The sequence below is a fragment of the Alosa pseudoharengus genome, unplaced genomic scaffold (genome assembly GCF_046254945.1).
Source record: "Alosa pseudoharengus isolate Yale_2024_CS ecotype anadromous, Long Island Sound unplaced genomic scaffold, YU_APseudo_1.1 YU_APseudo_1.1_scf_3, whole genome shotgun sequence".
NCBI classification, from domain to species: Eukaryota; Metazoa; Chordata; class Actinopteri; order Clupeiformes; family Clupeidae; genus Alosa; species Alosa pseudoharengus.
This window is the reverse complement of record NW_027468718.1, coordinates 41,535,211-41,558,396: the sequence shown is the minus strand read 5'-3', so window position 1 is coordinate 41,558,396 and position 23,186 is coordinate 41,535,211. Positions and strand designations below refer to the sequence as shown.

General features: G+C 41.4%; 1 protein-coding gene across 1 annotated transcript in view; it reads right to left on the bottom strand.

The window, feature by feature from the left end:
- Positions 1-23,186, bottom strand: part of ttn.2 (titin, tandem duplicate 2) — a 177,615-nt gene that overhangs the window by 141,024 nt on the left and 13,405 nt on the right. Inside the window, exons 24-43 of the mRNA XM_076264287.1 lie at positions 23,009-23,177; positions 21,197-22,896; positions 20,805-21,086; positions 20,432-20,698; positions 20,063-20,335; positions 19,703-19,966; positions 19,284-19,544; positions 11,033-11,293; positions 10,634-10,897; positions 10,266-10,526; positions 9,897-10,157; positions 9,536-9,796; positions 9,300-9,441; positions 9,010-9,178; positions 8,664-8,895; positions 8,203-8,487; positions 7,870-7,995; positions 7,568-7,756; positions 6,940-7,326; positions 2,427-2,474 (exon numbers count right to left, since the gene is read on the bottom strand). Coding sequence (XP_076120402.1) covers positions 2,427-2,474; positions 6,940-7,326; positions 7,568-7,756; positions 7,870-7,995; positions 8,203-8,487; positions 8,664-8,895; positions 9,010-9,178; positions 9,300-9,441; positions 9,536-9,796; positions 9,897-10,157; positions 10,266-10,526; positions 10,634-10,897; positions 11,033-11,293; positions 19,284-19,544; positions 19,703-19,966; positions 20,063-20,335; positions 20,432-20,698; positions 20,805-21,086; positions 21,197-22,896; positions 23,009-23,177 — 6,102 coding nt within the window. The remainder of the gene's footprint in view (positions 1-2,426; positions 2,475-6,939; positions 7,327-7,567; positions 7,757-7,869; positions 7,996-8,202; positions 8,488-8,663; positions 8,896-9,009; positions 9,179-9,299; positions 9,442-9,535; positions 9,797-9,896; positions 10,158-10,265; positions 10,527-10,633; positions 10,898-11,032; positions 11,294-19,283; positions 19,545-19,702; positions 19,967-20,062; positions 20,336-20,431; positions 20,699-20,804; positions 21,087-21,196; positions 22,897-23,008; positions 23,178-23,186) is intronic.

Genomic DNA, 23,186 nt, shown 5'->3' with positions numbered 1-23,186 from the left:
CTTAATCTTTGCCTCTTCACTCCATTGGTCTGAGCTTTGACGGTCTTCACCGACCAGTATGTCATATTCCATCTCCTGCTGAGAATGTTGTAAAGTGACATCTTTTTCTTCTAGTGTGTCAGTTGCCACACCATGCTTAATTCTTACCTCCTGTTCTTTGAGTTCACCCTTCATTAGCTGAATTGCCCTTGATCTTGACTGGGGCTGAAATGAATGCCTGGCACGAGGTGGACCTGATTCTCCACTGTGTGAGCTTAGCCCTGTAATTCTCTCCAATCTGCTCTGATAGTCAGCTGAGCTTTTACTCTCTGCCTGATCACCTGCTCGGAATGCATGCTGTACATCAGGTAAGGTGGAGGGTCTGGCCCTTAGCCTCTCTGCATAGTCGCCAAAGCTGGGTTCACTTGCAACTGATTCCAGGTCAAACTCTGATGAGGACATTGTTGAAATTGACATTCTCTTTTTCTTTTTAACCGCCTTTTGCAGGAGAGTTAGTTTAGCTCTAACTTCACCATGAAGGCTGTCTGTGTCACTAAACCGGTCACTGTATCGGTCACTACAGCGGTCACTCAGTTTGTCACTAAAACGGTCACTTAGCCTATCACGCCCTGTAAATTTATCACAGTAGATGTCACTATAACGGTCATTGAACCGTTCATATCGCTCAAACATAGGGGTTGGTGAGCGTGCCCGCTCTGAGGCTGTTTCTAGAGATGGTTTGTCTGGGGCTCTCGAAGGAGAAGAGGTTCTGAAATACATGGTACGAAACATGGCACTTTTAGATCTCTTTCGTGCCCCCCCTTTCTGCCCTTCAGATGTTTTATCAAATGGAGAGCCAACACATTTAAGGTCGACTCTGAATTTTCTTTCCCCACTTCGGTCTGACAGGGAGTCTAAGCTTGAGCTCCGTTCACGGGTTTTAGACTTCCTCATACGAGACACATAATTAGCATCTTGCTCTTCCTTTAGAGAAACCAAAAGGGATGCTGTGGTCTCATCAGATCCTTCAGAATTGATTGCCATCACCTTGTAACTGCCTGAATCCTTGTCTACTATACTGTCAATTATCAAACATGTACTGTGCAAATGCATTTTGCTTTCTGTGTGTATTTTACGGCGCTGTCCTCTGTGAATCTGCCTGTTGTTGTGGAACCACAAAATGGTGGGGGCTGGATAACCTATCAGTCTGCATCTAAAGGCAGCGCGTTCACCCTCCAAAACAGACTGGAATTTTAGCTTTTTTGTGAAAGAAGGCTTAATATTTTCTGATGGTGGAGAAGACAAATTAACATGCTCTAAACTTTCTTCAGTGTCTGACAGGGCTCCTTGTTGCTGTCTTCTACTGTCCTGGGATTCAGTTCCTTCCTTAAAAAACAACTCTGTAAAAGAAGGGAAAATAAGTTCAATGAAATGCCCACTAGTCAAAAAAATGGAAATTGAAAAAATATTTTCAAATGGAATATTAATGAAAATATTAAAACACATGCAACAAGTCACAAAGCCAGAAAAAACTGATTCACTCACCATATTTGTTCGAATAAACGCAAGACTTGATTCTTTATTAAACATTCTGACCCGAAAATCGCTTGATGTTTTGTTCCTTCTTCTGTGGACATTTCTTCAAAGCATAAATTTCTTAAAAGGCATAAATATTTCCAAATAAAACTGATCTCTTAGAAAATAACTGTCTCGTTGATTAACTTTAGATGTCTATCCTACAATATTCCTTACCTGACTTGCAGAAAGATGAATAAACGCCCTTTCTAATCCTTTGTGGGTAAATGTTCAAATATTTTAGAACATCGTCCTCCAATAATGAGAAATAGGTTCAGAATATTAAAGCAGGTCTACTTTTGCATGAGAAGGCGTTTATTCGAACTAATATAGTTTACCAGTATAATCATGTTATTTTTAAAAAGCAAACATCATTAATCACATCCTGCTATCTGCAAGCCAGTCTAAGAAATATTTGCAGGAAGGAGTTCCAGAGGCAAGTGATGAAATAAGCAATTAAAAGATGTGGCTACTGCCATATCTTTTAAGTCATTATTTCCTGGGATCTGGAAACTTTAAAAGATTCTCATCCTGCACCTTTTTGTTCATGAAACAACCAAGATATATTCCTCATGCTTTAAACAGGAAAAATAGATGCAGAACTCCACTTTGCAAAAACTGCTGTAAAGCAAGCATTTTAACAGTCAAATTGCTTGCTGTGTAAAAACAAAACATAAAAAAATCCAAACATACAGAAATAATAAAAAAAATAAAAAAGACAAAACCTTTGCAGTAAAAAAACTAAATTGCTTGCATGCATTATGTACAATCAATCACCATCACTTAATATGCTCTCAGACATTACATTCAATACAGTGTTTGAGTAACATCATCTCAGTGACTGAAACAAAACAATTATTTGTTCATCCTACCTTTGACTTCTTCCTCAATTTTGGCTTCAATCACCTCTTGCATAGGCACTATAGAAATGAAGAAGAGGGTGGAAAACAATATCAAGCCAATGGTACCAACATTAATGAATATACATATTAAAACATACAGATTTTTCAGAGAAGGTGACTTTGCTCAGTCCATGACTATAGACATCAGTACAAATAAAAAAAATATTTATATAAAGGTGAAAGATGTGGATGGGGTTTCGAAGAACATGCATTTGCCAACATGGTCACAAAACTTGGGTGCTGTATCCAGCTTCTCGAATTGTATTTAGATCCTTTTTGGTGGATGTAAAGACTGTCCAGGCCAGGACCAAAGTGGTGTGTATTTTAACTAGACACACCAACACAAGAGGGTTAATAAAAGAAGAAAATGCCTTAAGAATTGTATGATTTTGCATCCAAGTAACAGCTGGAGAGGGATTACTCTTTAAAAGACAGTGCAGACACACCTTCACCTGATTTAGCATTTGGTGACTGTGTGTCAGTCAACTTTGCAAGATTAGGACTGTGATCATCTGTTGCCTCAAGGGATGACTCTGGTGTCCTCAAACACATAGACTGTCTAGATTCTTTGATAGAGGGATATCTCTCTGAACTCTGAGAGTAGTCCTTTGAGACTGAAGGGATTTGAACTTCAGCTTTAGAAACTTCATCTAAAACAAGAGAAATTTATTGGGCACTCTTAGTACATCTGCTGCCACAAGAATACATTTTGATGAAAAGACCATCATTCAAGTAGAAAAAGACGGATGACAAAATGTGATGATGATGAGATGATTGTATGTTTTTCTTTAAAAGAAATATGATACTCTGAAATAAGATTCATGGAATGAAATGAGATGAGTCTTCTTTGAAACTATATCCACCTTCTACTGTGAGTTCTGCTGATGTTCTTTTCTTTCCTTCTCTGTTTTTTACCATGCAACTGTAGGTTCCTTGGTCTTCAGGCTGGACATTCCATATGGTAAGTGTCACCTCACCTCCATTTTGTATAAGTCTCACTCTATCTGTGTCAATGAGCTTTGTTCCATTATGATACCAAACAATCTCAGTATAGTCTGGATCATCTAACTTGCAGGTAAACTGAGCCATGTCATTTGCTTTCACATCAAGATTAGTCATTCTGCTTTTCAAGATTGTGCTAGACTTGTCAATCAGGGTAAATCGCTGAGAGGCACTTCCCTGGGATGACATCTCTTCAGTGTAAGAATCAGAAGCATGAATCCATTCAGGTGATTCTTCCCATGGCAGTTCTTCTTGCTTTTTGACTTGGTCAGGCATTGTAGATGTTTGTCTCTGAATCTCTGCATCTTTGCTTAATGAAATATCCATTGAAGACTTCCCTTTAGAACTCTCTACTACGTGCACATCATGAGGTAAATCAATAAGATGTTCTGACCTCTCTGAAGTAATTGTCTGCAGTCGATCTCTGCCACTCTGTGGACAATATCCAGCTGATGGTGATATCACCAAATCTGGTTGTGTTTGCAATTCCTTCATATGAGATTTATCTCTGTGTGAGATTGATGGTTGGTAATGCACAGTCTGATGTGGAAATGTTTTTCCAGATACGCTAACTATGGATTTTGCCACAGGGGCTGTTTGTTGCTGAACATTTCCATCATGCTCTGATGACTGGGATATCATAATGATGGATTTCCCAAACACAGTTTCAGATACCTGGCTGTTGTCTGACCAGCCGGCTTTTTTAGAGTCAGATTCAGAAACAGTATCATCGCTTGGGCCTTCCAGCACTTTCTTGGACATAGCCACAACTGATTTCTCTAAAAATGCCCTTTCTTGCTTTACATCCCCACTCGGAGGTGATGGAAATATCTTCATTAAGGTCTTTCCTACAACTATTTCAGATGTTTGGCTTGTGATTGGCCTGTCTATCTGTGGTTGAGAGCCTGATTCAATACTGTAGGAGAGGACTAAAGTATCTGAGGTTTGTTGGGGAACATCACTAATACTCACAGCTTTAGTCCCTGAAGGACGCATCTGTTGACTTTCCCCCCTTGGTTTTGGTAATGAATATGTTTCAGCAAAGGATTTTCCTGAAAAGCTTTCCAGTACTTGGCTAGGGCCAGGCCACTCTATGTGCGACCGGTTGTCACTACAATCAAATTCAGTTGTATAGCTGCCCGGAGTCTGCTGAATCAAACTGTCTTGGTCAAGCTTAGGAATGTTTACAACTGGACTGTCTGGTGTGGCCAGTGACTGTTTACTCACACCCTTTTTTTGAGATGATGGAAATACCTCCATCATGGACTTTTCCCTTACAGGTTCTGACACATAGGTAGGGTCAGGCAAATATACTGCTGGGTAGATTACCTTAGCGTCAGATTCCACACTGTATGAGACAGATGTGCCAGAGTACCCTGTCTGTTGTGGGGACTTTTGCTGTGAAATGCCCAGAACTGATTTACTTTGTGGAGATGCTGTCTTCATTAAGGACTTTCCACTAATAGTTTGGGAAATGTGACTAGTGGCTGGCATATCTATCACTTGCTTAGAACCTGGTTCAGTTGTATAGGTTAACAATGAAATATCACAGCTCGGCATTTGTTTAGGGAACATTTCTTGCATAGCCTTTGAAATCCTTACAGATAACTCCTCTGAAGACATTTTTGGCTGGTGAATATTGCCACTTTCATGTTGTGATACAACAGGTTTAGATACTTGTTCATATTGCCACTGTATCTGTTGGACTTCCTTAGCACCACTGTGTGTTGAAGCAGAGGTATCATACCCTGAAGTTTGCTGAGGAGATCTGCCCATCTTGGCCATAGACATGCTCACTGTGGACATTTTTGTAGTAGTAATGTCTTGAGGAAGACTCATTTCTTTTATTGTTGACTGAGAAATCCTCATTAATGACTCTGTTGACACTGATAATTGTCTATTGTCAGCCACATCCACCTGTGGTTTATACCAATTAGTTGATTCACTGAAGACAGGGGGTAGTTTTTCCTCTATTGCCTTGGAAATACTATCAGCTGTCATTTGCTGTTGAACAGTCCTACTTTTTTGAGATGACAAAGATATCTTCATAAATGGCTGTCCAAGACCTTTCTCCAAATCCTGTCTATCATCAGATTGACCAGGCTGTTGGAATTCTTTGGAACAGGATTCAACACTGTGTGAAAACACAGATGAGTGAAGCGCTGATTGAGAAAGCTCATCTAACCTATATTTTGGCAACATCACAAAAGATCTTTCTGAAGATCCCCCATTCTCCTGATCACCCTTGTTTTTGACTGATTGGTGAGCTATGTTCATAAAAGACATGTCTAATTTGTTATCTTTCTCGGGCTGGGATACTTCTGAAAATGATTGTAATCCACGAGGGCCTGTAGGTGTAACGTTCAGCCAAGTATCTTCCTCAGAAATCTCAAAAGTACTCATGGTAGATTTTTGTGGCCGTTCCTCTTCTACAGGTTTTTTCTGCATAGAGCGTGAAGAGATTGATACACTAGATCTATCATAGAGAGTCTTTGGTTTTTGAGATTCTATTGTAGGAAACATTGTGGAAACCTTAATGGAAGACATTGCAGTAGCACTCTGTGGTATTTCTACTTTTGGGAAGAAATGTTTCATATCACTCTCTTCTCTTCCAGTCATTACAGGGACTCTTGGTAAAGAAAAGTCCTTTTCAGGGTGTACAGACATTTTCTTTTCATACATGTCCAAAGAGAGTTTTGCTCCTCCAACATCAACTGTTTTTTTAGAGCGTTTCTTAAAAGATAATGCTTTTAAAGGGATTTCCAAGATAGACTTTTTGTCCATGACATACCCCTTTGGCTTAATGTCCTCAGACAAAACTTCCATATGGGGAGTGTCTGGAGGAGCCAGACTTTCAGATGTGAAAGAGTCCCCTCTTTTAGAAGTTTCCACCAAAGTCTTTTTAGACAAGTCTTCTTTACTCTTGACAGATATTGAATATGTTTCAACATGGTGGGAGGCTGCAGAGCTTTTGAGAGGCCCTGCCTGAAAGATGATAGCTTCTGAAAGAGTCTTTCCAAGACTTGAAGCAGTTGGCTTATCTATACATTTCATTGTTTCATCTGAACAATACAAGAGAATAAATTAGATAGGAAGACATGGTAATTATACATGTATACATCACAACTAATAGAAAAAAATATGTGTCAATGACAGATTTCAATCCACTAAAACAGGCTGTAGTTGTGAAAGTGAGAGATAAAAAGAGTGAAGTCCACCTTAAACAACACAAATGGTGTGGAACACTGACATAACGCTCAAAGCAATCCGGAGATAGAGAATAGAGAAGAGTGGGGGGGGGGGGATTTTACAAACAAACAGCAGTTAGCCTATCCGTGAAATTAGTAGTGAGTGAGTAATCACATTCCCTCAGTGATCTTTCTTTAAGGGGATATTTCCCGGGAAAGGTGTGGTAAATATAATTAATGATGGTGTGTTACTAAAACCACAAGCTTCTTGAGGTCAACGATAATCCATTTACCTTCTGCAGTTACTGTCAGGGTAGCCGTGCAAACCGCCTCTCCTGCACTACTGATTGCTTTGCATGTGTACAGTCCGGCATGCTCAGAGAAAGCATCTACTATGATAAGTGTGGCAGTGTTTGTCATCTCATCGAAATGGAAGACAACATTTTTTGTTGGTTTTATGGGTTCCCGTTTGTGAAACCAGCTGATTTCTGGCCTCGGCATGCCGGACACACAAGCATGGAATCTGGCCACTTCCCCGTTATACACGGAGCAGCTCCTAATAGGCTGAATAAAAGTGGGCTTTTGACCAATTGGTTCCTTCTTAACACTTGATATGCTTGTGGAGAGACTGGAAGTGGCATGCCACTGTTTGGATGCAGTGTCCTGAGTGTGCATTTCTCCTGTAAGGAAGTACCCCTCTATTCAGTATATAGACAGCAAACTTTCAAGTACATAGTCATTCTATTTAAGTCACGGTAAACCGGTTTTATGTAAGAACACTTGGTAGATCAAACAACATCCTCACATATAATGGGACCATCATTTGGGATCAACATTCAGTCCAAACATTATCCATCACAATGTCCTAGGAAATATTTTACACTGCATGAAGTCCATACAAATCTAAAATATGAAACTCACCATCGAGGTTCAGGAAAGCAGAGCATGAGACCATTCCTGCAGAGTTACGGGCAACGCAAGTGTACTCCCCCTCATCCTCAGGGTACACTCTGGCAATCTCCAATTTGCAATTATCGTCAAACTGGGACATCCTGAAGAACTCAGACTGCTTGAGCTCTTTATCTTTGCAGTACCACATGATCTTAAGATCTGGGAAGGGGGACAAAAAAATAAGTCAGTGAATCAAATATAGTTCACATTCAAAGTTGCTAATCCAACAATACTGTATACTTTTCTATTACACATCTCATTGTGAGGCTTACCATCTCCAGAGACACGGCACTGGAATCTGACAGATTCACCCTCCTTGGCAGAGGCATTGTGAATTGGAGAGATGATGACAGGGGGAGAGAGGGGAGCACCTGACTCGGGAGACACCACCTCTGAGACTGGAAAAAAGAGAAGGCATTATAATGGATCATCAGTCAATCTGCATCCTTTTTAAAAAAAAATTCTAAGACATATATCACTCTCACCAATACTATACTCTGAACACTATAAAGTTTAATATATTTTAACAGCATTGCTTTCCAGTGTTGTGTATGTGTACAGTATGTTTAATTATTAAGTGTATGAAGAAAAACACAAACATTTACCTTCCACAGTAAGATTAGCAGAACTAGAGGCCTGGCCAAAGTCATTTGTGGCCACACAGTTATAAACTGCAGCATCCTCCGGGAAGACCTCAATCAGCAGCAGTGCATACTCATTCCCATCTCGAAGGAACTTGCATTTAAACCCAGCTGACAGAGCCTGGGAGTTCTTGTACCAAGCTACCTGAGGCTGAGGGACACCTGCCACCTCCACATTGAAGCGAGCAGGCTTGCCAGCCTCAACCGTAAGCGCCTCCATCTGGCGGACGATTCTTGGAGGCTCAGGAACTGTTGGAAGATTGAAATAATGGGGGGGTTTCATAAATGTGCTGGCTAAATATTGGGTACATTTTGGTTAGTTACACAAACATTAACATTATGGGAAATTATCAGATCACTTTCAGTAGACCACCTCTGATCTTCTATTAGTAAGATATTTGGAGCATCACCAATGTGTTACTCACTTTTGACGTGAAGTGTTACCACACTCCTGTTCTTGCCAGCAATAAAGGTGTACTCCCCAGCATCAGTTCTGTAGGTCTCAGTGATTGTCAGACGGTGGATCTTCCTAATAACCACATAGGTGAACCGCTCCTCTGAGAAAAACTGGATCTCAACTCCATTCCTCAGCCAGCGGCCCTCAATGTCATCCTCATTTACTTCAAACTCGAATGTAGCCCTCTGTTTCTCAACAACCTAATATAAAAACAAAAAATGCATTTATTGTCAAAACCTTTGTTCATTTGTCTTCAGTTAGTACTACATCCATTCAGCCTTGGCAGGTAAAGTGTAACAACGCCTAGCACTTACAGTGATATCTTTCTCAGCAGGTTCTGTGATCCGGACGTCACGGCCTTCAACTGTGAGATGAGCCCTTGACATGCTGGAACCAGCAACCACAGAGTACTCTCCAGCATCAGACAGACGGACGGTCTGAATCATCAAACGATGTAGGAACTTCTCTGTGGTAACCTTATACCTAGAAATGGAGAATATAGTTGTGAATTAATAATATAACATCAACTTACTTGAGAGTAGACCCACAGTTAACTCTTTTTTTCTGTAAACTAAACTGACTAATACATAAGAATGGAATGTACCTCTCAGATACTTCAAGTTCCTGTCCATCTTTCATCCATGTCACTTGTATATTAGGTTCAGATAATTCACATTCAAAAATAGCCTTCTTCTTCTCAGTAATCTTGATGTCTTTGATGTGCTTTGTGAACTCAATCACACGAGCTAAAAGAAGGGGAAAAAATACAAAAATAAATAAATTGACATTTGTGTTGTTGGGACAGAATTTTTGCAAACTGAGAAAAACAAAATTACTCACCATCAACATAGAGTTTTGCAGATGTTTCAGCAGATCCGGCAACAAACTTGTAGTCTGCACTGTCACCAAAGTGCACATTGCGTATGGTGAGAGAGTGAGTGAGTTGCTTGCTTCGGGTCTGACACCTATCTGTGGACCGAATTTCCACACCATTTTTCAACCATTTGTAGGTGATGCCTTCATAATTGACAGTAACCTCAAAGGTAATAGTGTCCTTCTCCTGAGCATTGAGATCTTTCAGCATGGAGGTGATCAAAATGGCTGTGGGAAAAAAAGAATGAATTCAAAATGTTATGGGTTTATGGGATGTTGGATGTTACCACTGTAAATTGTTACATGGCTTTGAGGAAGTCAAACTTACGGCTAATTGTCAGTGTTGCAGAGACTCTGTCATTTCCACAGACAAACGTGTACTCTGATGCGTCATCTCTGCTGGTGTTCATGATCTTGAGCTGGTGGAGCTTTCCCTGCACCACAATTCTGAACTTCTCACTCATCTCGATCTCCACACCATTCTTCAGCCAAGTGGATGGTACATTGAAGTGTGACACTTCACACTCAAAGGTTGCCACTTGGGTCTCAGGGACTTCAATATTCTTCATAGGCTTTGTGACACGCAGGGCTAGTTGAAGGCAAATAAAAATTGAATGAGTCACATTTCATCCATTTTTAATAATTTGTTGAAAGCAATTCCTGATAATGCAGGAATTAAGGCATTTCAGTGACTTACATTCAACATGCAGGTAGGCACTGCATTGCAGATGACCAACCACAGCAGTGTATTCCCCAGCCTTGCTGGCGTCAATGTTCTGGATGATAAGTTTATGTGCTTTCCTCTCTGACTGTATCTGGCAGGTGTTACTTGGCTTCAGTTCGATGTTATTAAACATCCATTTCACTGGAATGTTGTCATGGGATAGGCTCAGTTCGAAGGAGGCAGTGGCATCCAACAGGCAGGTGATGTCTTTTGGCTTCTTCACAATTTTGATTGCTATAAAAATGGGGGGGGGGGGGGGGTCATTTTGAAAACATGAAAGATTCAATATGTACCAACACAAAAATACAGCCAGAAAAAAAAAAGATAAATTAACCACTTACTTTCAACATTCAGTCTGGCATTGGCAGTGAGTTTTCCCAGTTTGAATGCATAGACCGATTCATCTTGTGTGGTGCAGTTCTTGATCTTTAGAGTGTGCACCATGCCATCCATGGTGATTTCATACTTGTCACTTGGAACAAGCTCAACGCCATTCTTGGTCCACTGAGATCCCTTCACATTTGTGTGGGTGAGCTCAAGGCTGAACACAGCCTCCTGAGTCTCAGTCACAGTTTGGTTCTTAAGAGTCTTTTTCACTTTTACAGCTATTGCAAGACAGATGTAATAAAAACAAAATAATTGTTAATAGCAAATAAAAGCTTGTTACATAATAGTAGTACAATCACAAATAATTATAAATACAACCTAATTATGACTATGTGACCGGTAACCATATTCACCTTCAACTTTCAGGTTGGCTGATGTCTTGGAGTTGGCCACCTGGTAGGTGTATTCACCAACGTCCTGAGTCCTTGTAATGGAAATAATAAGGCGCCTCACAGCACCCTTGTCTTCGCTGTGAATATTATCACTGAAGTCAACAGGCTGGCCATCCTTCAGCCATTTGCCCTTAGCACTGGCATTGGCGACTTCGCACTCAAACTCAGCACTCTGAGATTCTGCCACAGTCTGGTCCTGAAGGGGTCTGTTGATAGCACCACCTAGTGCAAGCAAAGAGGAATACATTGTTTGTTTCCTTTGAATGACTCAATTTAGAGAGAATAATAATTAATTAACAGAAATAATTTCTTGAATTTCCCCTGGGGATCAATAAAGTATCTATTTATCTATCTATCTAATACATAATGTAGGTATAAGCGAATTTAAGTGAATCCTAGTGCTGTTACAATAATTAACTAAAACTAAAACAAAGGAAAGGGCCTGATAAGATTTTATATGGAAATAGATTAGCTGCAACAAATAATTCAATAGGTTACTCTTTGATTGCAGTGTATTAAACTTTTATATGACAGCCTACAGTGGGCAGTGCTTTGATTTGGCCAGCTTCCCTCGCGGTCCGCTCGTGGGATCATGCGGTATCACGCGACTTTAATTTTTTTTCCAGTGACGCTGCAACGGCGCTGCAACAACCCAAACAACCGGCAGATGTCTCAAGTGAGCAGGGTGTCTCGCAAAGAGAAATGGAGCCTGGAAAACCCTACACAGACTTCACTACAGACTTTAGCAGACTGGTTTAGAAATAATTTAATAGCCAGAAATATGCCTGCCCTGCCCTAATAAAGAAATATTTGGTTAACTGCGAGTAAATCCCGTTTGCAGCCGTAGAAGAAACGCAGGACAAATTAAACATTCTGGTTTTCTCAGAGTGCAACGATGATAGACAGACATCATTTGGACAAAATATAGAGCATATTAACCTCCGTTGCTCAGCCAAATGCCTTCCTGTTACGTCCTGTTATCACAGAGTTACAGGCGATAAACGATTTTTGATGGTCACAAGTTTACTTCATTAGGGACTGTTCGTTATTTATTTAAGGGGCTACCGGAGGAGTTTTGGGAGCATTAGTCAAAAAAGACGTGACTCTCCCTCGCCAGCAAGAAATTTTTCTATGACCCTACAAAGTGATTATGAAAAAACGCATGACTAGGCCTGTCACGATAACAAATTTTGCTTGACGATAAATTGTCTCAGAAATTATTGCGATAAGCGATAATATTGTCGTTCTGAGAATTTTCCTCGGGAAGAGGAAGACGGCCCACTTGTTGTGTTTTTTTCCCCCAACTGGGAAAACTGCAGCGGATGATTGTGTTTTAGATGCATATGCATGTTTGTTGTGTTGCCGCTTTTAATTGCGACTGTTTTCCAACAAATGCGACACACCGACTCGCACACGTTCAGTGGTTCACCACGGGCATTCGGTTTAAATCCGAAATGCTCCCACACTGCAGCTGTCGCGTTTCGCTTAGAAACCAATTCCATCTTTTTTGTCTCGAATAGGCATAGCCTATTCGAACTCGCAACTAGCTTTCTCTCTGCCTAGTGCCTACCGGTATACTTCTCACGCGGCTCTTTAGCTGCACTCTGTGGTAGGCTACGCCAGTAGTTCCGCCTCACCACACACCATGCGACTGACAAGTGACTGACATGAGGGTTCACTCATGGTTACTCTAAGGACCCGAGAGAGAGAGAGGGAGAGAGAGACGAGGAAAACAAACAAGCATGCAAATGGCATTTATCGTGGCCAGAAAAATTATCGAGCTAATTTTAATTATCATGCGATTAATTGATTTATTGAATATCGCGACAGGCCTACGCATGACCCTCCCCTTCAATTTATTGATGCCTTCTGTAGGCTACTGGGTCAATTTGGGAGCTTGCATGCTACCACTCCTTTCTTAAAATGCCTTGAAAAGGCTGTCGTTTGCACAATTTCATAAATAATCACCGGGACCGAAACATAGCCTACCTGTCAACTTTTTCCGGCTTTATCACGTACTGTATTTTAACTTTTTTCCCCATCTTAGGAGGAGCTGCAGGGCCGTCGCAAGGGGGTGCGAGGCCCTGTGCGAACTTGACAGGTGCGAGGCCCTTTTCACCCTTTTCTTGCATGAAATCATGCGATAGCCTATTGACGGTGCATTTTAATAGTAGGCTAAAGGCTACACCAGCTTGTCTTTAAGAGGGGAAATTTAACATTAGCTGAGTCACATATTTGGCCATAAGCCGTTTATCATAGGCTATCACGAAACCAAACTACAAAGGCGAACACTTTAACAGGGGGAATTAATTGGACATGAATCATGCTGAACGCTATTTGTCAATGAGTTGAAACACACATGACATTCAAACTATTGATACATTGTGCACTATGGACAATGGTCTGTAGGCTACCATTAGACAAATAAATGACATTGATTTGCCATATCCTGACTCACTCAAAAAAACCATCTTCTTGCTTTTTGCCGCAAACTCAGCAATGAAATCACAGGCCAGCTTGCAGGTAGCCTACGTCTTTTTCATTTCATAGAAGGGCGGATGGATGCAACCGCGAGGACGGCAATGAGTTGTTAACAGACATGAACCAAGACATATAGCCCAGCAGCAATCTATATAAAATAACACATACTTGAAGTACCATTCATGATATGTTGTCAAATATTGAAGTCGTGGGAAGTTTACATAATTTAAGCTGTAGGATGTTTCATTCGTCCCCCTTAAATAACTCTTGAACGGTTTTGTTCAGAGCTATACATGCAACTGCTTTCGACAAAGGACAGATCTATGTTGCTAGTGACAAAATATTAACTTTCAGTGTTTTACGATGTCTTTGTCATGGGGAAGTGTTTTTCCCCATGCATTTATTCTAGGCTACTGTCAGTGACTGCCGTGAGAGAAGCGGGTTCTGTGTTGCGTTCATTTCAGTGACTGACACGAGAGAAGCAGGGTCTGTGTTGTGTTACATTGCGTTCATTTATTTTCATTGGGCATGCCCTGCCGTCCACAGCTCTTCAGTTCCGACAAAGCCGAAATTACTCATTTTGAAACAATGAGTGCAGGCCGCGTTTCACCAGACACTAATATTGAAAATGTTGAAAACTATTTCGGTATAGCCTATAAGCAGTTTAATTAAATGTAATGTTAGTTGTAAACAAACGGGCTACTTGGTGAGGCTTAGCCTCACAGATGCGCTCGTGCCTTAAATGGAAAGAAAAATCTTCACGATATAGGCCTATTAACTGACCGCCCGATTCACGTTGGCTGGGGGGCAGGGGGGGCCATCAGACATTTGTGCCCAGTTAATCCGGCCCTGCCCCCAACAAATCACACCTTCCCACTTCTGTGACAGCTTAAAAGAAGTCGAGAGGACTCCTAACTTACAGACCTATTCACAAACCGGTTTTGTGGCATTTAGCCATGTTTTGAAATCCTATGCGGCTACAGGAGCTTCCAATCGTGAGGAAGCAATTTTGCATTGTAGGCATAACTAACATGCAATAACGCCACCAACAACAACCAAAACTAGGCTACTCATTGTCAACATGTAACTTAAATGTAACATTATTGTGAATCAAATTAAAATGTTCTGTTTTGCAAACAAAGGCATAGGCATAGAAACAGATTAATTTAATAATGTTACAAAGATACTACATCAATCCGTATGTTTCATTAGGCTACTAGGCTATTTGTTTTGCCTTAATTTAGGCTAGTTTAGGCTAGGCCTTTTTATTCAGTTATTCATCATCTTCCGTCCTTGTGTAGCGCACACATTCTCAGACCTGTCACCTGCCACTCATCATCGTAAGGGAGGTGTTTGGAATCATTCCCGCGTTACAATCATCAGCCAATCAAGGTGGTCACTTCAGTCAAGCTCGTGCATGAGTAATAACGTCATCCATAGCAATGAAGACTCACTCACTCTTAGTCAAAGATTCTAGAGCTGTTCAGGAGTTGTATTTTTCCTTACTAAGTAGAGTGGGTCTGAAAGGCTTTGTAAATAATTTAATAAGAGAAACTCCTAGCTAAAATATTTTATTGCTATTTAGGAGTAGCCTACTCCTAGTGGTAAGATAAAAGGCTTTGTGAATATGGCCCCTGGTGTCTAACCCAATGCATAGCCCATTTACACAAAATAATGGCCGAATATTAGGCTAGTGATGATCATTGTTATTTAAGAACATGCAGTGCACGTAGGGCACCAAAAACATCTCGCTCGTAAAAAATCATCATACTGCACATGGTGGCAGGTCTGTTATTTAACCTACTTACTGTAGGCTGCGCAAACCACAGGCCTTTATTTTGGGCAAGCCTGCATTCGAGGCAGGCCTTCTGTTGAAGAATTTTATATAAAGCATGCGCTAACAGTAATCCTCCTGCCATCCCGATACCACAGCTGTGGATAGTGTGGAATGTTCAAGTAATAACACAATCCAATGTGTGTCTCAATTGTTCCCCGCTGACCACCTCACACATTTCTCTCGATTTTGCAACTACATGGGGTATAAACAAGCTGAGAATTTAGCGGTGTCACGTCTGCCTGTCACAGACGTAGGGAGCTCTTTAAAGCTTGGGATAATTTGGTACAGTTACTACAGTAACAGTATTTTATTTTACTTGTTATGGAATATTTTTTTTTCACTTTTATAAAGGATTTGTTTGAATGCTGTTGGAACAAATAGTAGTTGATTATAAAGGCAACTTTCTGTTGCAATATTCTGTGTGTTCTGGACTGCAGGTAACTTGTTAAGCCAGTGGTTCTCAAACTTATTCTTTCATTCCCCACTTTGATCAAGGGGGCATTGACTGATGATAGTGGAGATAACGTGTTATCCCGGGGCCTTTGAAAGTCAGCATCTCCGACGGTAGTCTACCCTATTAAAAATATAAGTTTTCGATGTCCCAAACGGAGAGCCATACTTTATTGTTTTAACGATCTCTATGCTACTCACCAAAATGTAGGCATGGGAACATGATGAAGTATCCAACTGTCGTGTGTTAAATTATTGTGATTACGAGCCAGTGGTTTTCAAACATTATGCGTGACTCCGACATCTAACGAAATGCAACAGGCTCATATCGTCTTCGCATTCGCAAAATGAGGACATACAGACTGCTCAGATAACAGGTGTACCTCCAGTTTTGCACGGTTTTAGTCAAGTTATAGGCCGGTTTTAGTCAAGTTATAGGCCTGTTTACCTTTAAAGGTTCTGCATTCTGCATTTTGCAATGAGCAGTGCTTTCCCTTTTGAATTGGAAATGCTCTGTGTCATTGTGTGTGTGTGTGTGTGTGTGTGTGTGTGTGTGTGTGTGTGTGTGTGTGTGTTTCTATGAATTGTTAATCCGGCCCTGCCCCCAACAACTCACCTTTCCACCTCTCCACCTCTGGCCTATTGTCCAGGAGGAGGAGGGGCCTGAGGCCTGGACAAAGTCATCAACAGAGTCATAGCACTGAAGGGAGAGGCAACTGGCATGTGATCTTCCCACGGGCCAATGGATGTACAAGTTTTCTCCTGTGCCTACGATATTTAATCCAGTGTTTTGTCAAATTGCAAATTGCTATTCGTTTTAACAAATTTTTTATGATAGTATGAAGTACTTTTTGTATAGGCTACTATCTTAATTGGTTTATACTCAATACTTGACCAATGGCTATTGCATCTTTCTATTGCAAGTGAGAATGTGGCAGGTGATCTACTGTAGCCTATAGGCTTCATAAAATAAAATAAACAGGGGTGCGTTTCCCTTACAACTACGGAGGTTTTTACTAACGTGGTACGATGCATCGTTCAACTAACCAACATGTAAGTTACGACTGTTTCCCAAAACTGTCGTACTTACATAGTACTTGTAAGTTTGGACCATGATAGTTTCCAAACTTCAGTAGTCTGGACTAAGGTGGTTAATGACGTTTAGTAGCACGTGACGGGCACACCTGCATACAGTAACAGAGACTTAATGATGGACTACCTCAGTTTAATCCGTGAAATCTGTTTTTCTCAGGGTCATCAAGTTAATTCATTGGTTCATATAGACTGACCTTGTAAATTAACCACTGCTTTGAATTCACGTTTAACACGTGTCATTTAAATGTGCTGGTGAAACAGTTGTGTACTCTATTGTTATTTATCCCCTATTCACCCACGCCGTCAATTCTGTGGCGCAGTGCGTTAAGGCCGGCTGATGACAGCCGCCATTACGCAGCAGTTATCAGTCCCCTGTCCAAGAGTTCGAATCTGGGTTAAGCGTAGTTAGCTTTTAGGAAACGCACCCCTGATGTCTGATGTGTGATCAGTGGAATATGGGGAGGGAAGTGGCAGTGTTTTTTTGCGCGTCTGCAGAAGTCAGCCAAATTTTAGGGCCGATAACGATAACCAATATTTATTGGTTTGTTGTGGCCGATACCGATACGATAACCGATAATATTACTCTTCAAAAAAAATTGTGAAAAGTGATTTGGGGAAAGCATTTAATAAGCATAATTTTATTGCAGTAATTTTACCTACCACCAAATGATGGACAGAACTCATAATAGTCCTCAATAGTACGGCAGTCAACAACATAACAGTAGCCTAGCCCTACAGTATGTGTGGCTCCTTAAGTGAACCTGACGTCAGTGAATTGCGAGTGAGTGGCTAGAGAGTTTGAATCGTTTTCATTTAGGACTAAATGCTCATAAACGGCTCAGCTTGGAATAAGCTACAGTATAGCGACCAAATCAGAGTTTGTGAGGGAAACTTAGGTTTAGTTTCAACTGCGGGTAACTGAATAAAGCTGCAACTCCTCAGACTGTATCTTATGTCCATCTACTCTGTTGCGCACAACCTGCTGCAGCAGAAATGAAAGGAGTTAGCCCCGAAGGTTTTAATAACTTATTATGATGACCTGTCTGGAACTGAAGCACGAATGGTTAGCATATTTCTAAAACCCAAGCTAAAGTAATGCAAATATAATACTAAAACACAACTTAGAACTAGGCCTACTTATGTACTCGTCCCACTAACGAGTTTGTTTATTTGTTTCCCTGACCAGCGCGGTAAAGTGCAAACACACCAGCACAAGACGGCTTTAGATAGGGCTAAGCTCCGATCTGTTAAGGTTAAATGGCGGATCATTGACGAGAGGATTTTGAGATGCACAGATTCCCAAATGAACGCATATCCACAGATTTGGTTAGAGTGGTGAAATACATTCACACCGCTGACATTATATTGAGGAAAAAGTATAGCCAACCAAGCTCAAGTAGCTCAGTGTAGCCAGACGGACCTTACGTAGGCCTAAATTAGGACTTTAAAAAATATCGGCGCAAATTATCGGCCAGAATTCTGTTATCGGACCGATAATAATATTTTCATTTTTTCACTTATCGGCTAATAATATATCGGCCGCCGATATATCGTGCATCCCTATATTAAATCGCCAAACAACATTGTTTTCTGCAGAAGCTTACCCAAGGCTACAGATTAATTCTGAACAGTTATTTCTCTACTGGCTCAATTATCACACAAGACACTGTTTTGATTTGCGTAGTTGCGTTACCCCCAACACTGACAATAATGTAGACAGCAAATTAAGATATTTTTTCGTTTTGTGGAGCAGCACCTGTAGGCTATCAAAAGCAGATTTCGATTTTCGTTACCACCGTGTAGTCAAGCCTTAAGCCATACCCAAGTAGCCTAAATCGAGGTAATGTTTAATTATGCATGATTTATTTTGTTATTGAATTCGTAGGCTGGGATTCCTCTCAGCAACAATTATGTTTAATGGTAGCCTCCTGCTTTTTCAGAAGGGGCGGCAGGCAGGCTGACAGAGCGATGTACAGTGGCAGAGTGACGCACAGTGGCTGAAAGTGGTACTAAAGCTTCACGCAGCTTCACGCCGCGTAATGCGCGACTGAAGTGGCCATTTGAAAGCAACGCCCACTGTAGATATCTTTGGCATGTGGGAAAACAATCTAGGGCAATCTAGGGCTATTGGACCACAAAACTGATTTACATGTCTTCACCATAATTAATTGTTATGAAATTCGACTATGAAAATAATTGTTAGTAGCAGCCCTACTCACTAGCTCCATTCCATATAGTGATATGTAGCTAAACATGTCAGTGGTCCAGCATTATGGTAATGTAACAGTAGACACATGTACAAAACAAAATAAGCAGCAACTGTAGTTTCAACAAAAAAGTGTCACACACCTGATACAGTAAGTCTTGCACTAGATGTTTTCTCTCCAGCAGCAAATGCATACTGCCCCTCCTCATCCTTCATGGTATTGATGACTGTAAGGCTGTAGCGTTTGCCTTTGGACTCCATCTTGTATTTTGCACCTGCTTTGAGCACATTGTTCCTCAAGGTCCAAACTGCATCAATACCAGGGTGAGACAACTCCACCTCAAAAGTCACATTCTGGGTCTCTGTGCAAACACGGTCCTCCATATGCTTCACAATGGAAATTTCTGGTAGAATAAATAAGTAAAGGTTACATAGGATATGCTTTGTCGAAGCTTAAAAATATACAACTTACTACAGCTTTGCTTCATTGAATATGAAAGTATTATAATTTGCATCAATTTTTCTCTAATACAAAATAAAACAACAATACCACATCACTTACTCTCAACAGTCACTTTGCAGCTTGTGTCAACTCTGCCAGCAACCAGCTTGTATTGACCTTCATCAGAGGCAAAGGACCTGGTGAGCACCAGACGCTGTTTGGTTCCCTTGGCAACCATCTGGATTCTGTCTGTGGCCATCACCTGCTTGTCATTATGGTACCATTTCACTGAGCTGACATCAGCTGCAGAGATCTTACACTCCAGAACAGCCTTGGTGCCTTCAATAGAGGTAACGTCCTTGAGTGGTGACAAGATGCCAATTGCTGTGAGAGATTGAGAGAAAAGGAATCAGTACTCTGACAACACTACATTCCCTAAATTGCGTATAGTACAATGGCAGCTGTTCAAAATGATCTTACTTTGCACTGTAAGCTTTCCAGTCGTGGAAATATCGTGAGCAGGAACAACAAAGGAATACATTCCTGCATCATCCCTGTTGACATTTTCAATGAGCAGCTTATGAACCAGTTTGTCAATGACAATGTGAACTCTGTCTGAAGCTGAGACGGGTTGTCCATTTCTCATCCATGTTCCCTCAACATTCTCTTGTGAAAAGCGCACCTCCAGCTGAGCAATATCACCCTCACAGACAGTCAGGTCAGAGAGGCCTTGCATCAGAGTAATAGGACGCACTAGAACAAAACAAAAATAGCATAATTAATATATGGATGAAATGCATAGAGCACAGACACAATCATAATAAAACTCCTAACAGATGTTAGACTCACATTTCATCTTCAGGGAAGCACTTGTGCTCAAATTTCCAACTTTGAAAATGTATTTGCCCTGATCTTCCTTCTTGACATCTTTCACAGACAAACCGTGACGTCCACGGCGAGAGGACACAACATATTTCAAGCTGGGAGTGATCTCCTTGTTTTCAAAGTACCATGTTCCCTCAGCATCTTCACGAGACAGTTCACATTCAAACTCTCCAGAATATGTTTCAGGGACTTCAACACTTTCCAGTTTCTTCAGAATTTCAAGAGGGGCACCTGCAAGTAAATTGTGTATAAACTTATTAGTACAAGATATTAGAATGTAAATTGTTTCTTAATATGTCAGTGACATACCAAATACAACATAAATCTGAAGACTAACCTTCCACATGGAGTCTGGCAGAAGTTCTTACTTGGTCATCATCAATAACAACACAAGAATATTCATCGTCATCTTTCATGGTGATCATTAGAACAGACAGGAAATGTACTTTTCTGTCAGAGTGCATCCTGTATTTGTCACCAGTGAAAATCTCAGCATTGTTCTTCAGCCATTTGACTTTAACAAAAGGCTCATTTGTTTCACATTCAAAGGTAACCATGGTGTCCTTCTCTTTGGCATGTGCGTTTTCCAGTTTTTGAGTAAATGTAATAACTTGCTTGGCTAAAGGAAAGAGAGGAAAAACATGAATTAATATTGTATTCTGTAATTCAGCAATGATAATGTAAACCTTAAAACTTCAAGCTGGAAAATATCCATTTAGAGTACTATACCTTGCACCAACAAAAATGAATGGCTAGAGGTCTCTCCAGCAATGTTGATAGCTTTGACCATGACACTTGCAGAGTCCTCTGCAGAGACATCTCTAATCACCAGTTCACAGACATGGTCTTCAGGCCAGTACCAGTAAACACGGTCAGATTTCTCCAGCAAGACACCATTTTTGAACCACTGGCATTCTGGGTCTGGTTTTCCGACAACTCTACAACGGAAGCGAACCTCATCTCCAATAGCAACTGTTTTGCTCTGGATACGCTCCAGGATCTTTGGAGCCTCCATGCTGGGAGAGAGAGCCACTTTTTCTGGTCTAATGGTGGGGATGGTGACTTTGCCTTGTTCTTCCATCTTCTTCCTCTCAGCCTCAGACATTTCCTTGATGTGGTGAAGAAGCTCATCTTTCCTCTTCTTCAGCATTTCCTCATAAGACTCGTCCTTCTTGCGACTCTTGAGCTCAACAGCAGTAATAGCCTCGTAATAGCCCTCCTCTGTCCTGCGTTTGAATTTGCTTCTCAGTTCTGCCGTCTCCTCTGTAGATATGTCATGGACAACTCTCTCAACTTTTCTCAGTTTTACAACCTCTTTCTGCTGGGAGATCTCACTAGGCTTGTCAACCTTCACAACTTCAAAAGACACTCTGCCATGCTCTCCGAAGGGTTCAATTGTGGGTTTAATCTCAGGGGCGCGTCTGAGAATCGTCCTGAAGTCCTCCCTCTGTTGGATCTCCAGCTTCACAGTGTACTCAACAACACCTTCGGGATTCTCGGCAACGACTCTAATTTCTCCAGAGTCATAGGACTTGCTGTCAGTAATCTCAAGGTAGTAGATACCATCATACTGAAGCCTGAATCTCTTGCTCTTGCGGATAAGCTGTCCATTCAGGTACCAGTTGACTTTGGGAGTTGGATACCCAGTCACACGGCAGCGGAATTTGGCAATTTGACCTTCCAATACTTGTGCGGGCTCTGGAAGCAAGACGATTTCAGGTTTTGTTTTCTCTGTGTAGTCATCTCCAGACACACCTGCAGGGCCACCCTCGTGGGCCATGCGCTCTATCTCATCCATCCTGGGAATGCCTTTCCTTCCCTCGGGAAGCTGAGTTTCCTCGACAAGGCTTTTTTCATCTTTCACAATCAGTGTGGCAGAGGTCTGATCGACACCAAATTTGTTAGTGGCCCTGCAGGTGATGACGCCACTGTCTCTTGCGTAAGCAACCTCGTAGTCCAGGCTGCAGTATCCAAATTCATTCACCATGCGCATCCTGTTGGCAGCAGCCAGAGGTTTCCCATCATGTAGCCACTCCACCATCATGTTGGGGTCACCAATAGGAGTCAGTCTGCACTCAAAGTGCACAGGTCCAACGCGCTTCATTCTGACTGATGTCATCTTCTTCTTGAAATGGGGCTTCTGCTGTTTCTCTTTATCATAGAGGTCTCCCTCCTCCCACTGGTCCTGACCATAGCGAAGATGCAGTGGCTCCAGCTCTGGGGCAGCAATCTCCTTGGCCTTGTAGGTCCCCTTGGGAATAACGAGTCTCCGCTCAGGCTCTGGTTCACTGTGCTCAACCTCAACGTTGATTCTGCAGCGTGTGGTGTCCCGTCCGGCTTTGTTAATGGCTGTAGCAGTGTACCAGGCACTGTCAAATCCAACAGCTGTGGGGATTTTGAACTGGGCCTCTCCTTTGACGCCTTCAATCCTAAAGTGACAGCACACAATTGATTTTTTATATATTTTTTGCATTAAACAGTGAAATGATAATACAGTATAACACAAGTCTCATTCTGATCAATTAACTGATGAACACTTACTTAATGTTAGGATATTTGTGGGATGAGATGATATCGCTGTTTTTCAGCCAGACAATATCAGGGAGAGGGTTTCCAATGGCTTTGACAGCCAGCGCAACCAAAGAGCCCTCCTTGACACTGACGTTCTTCAGCTTCTCAATAAACTGGGGTCGCACCAAGTTTTCTTTGGCTGTTAATT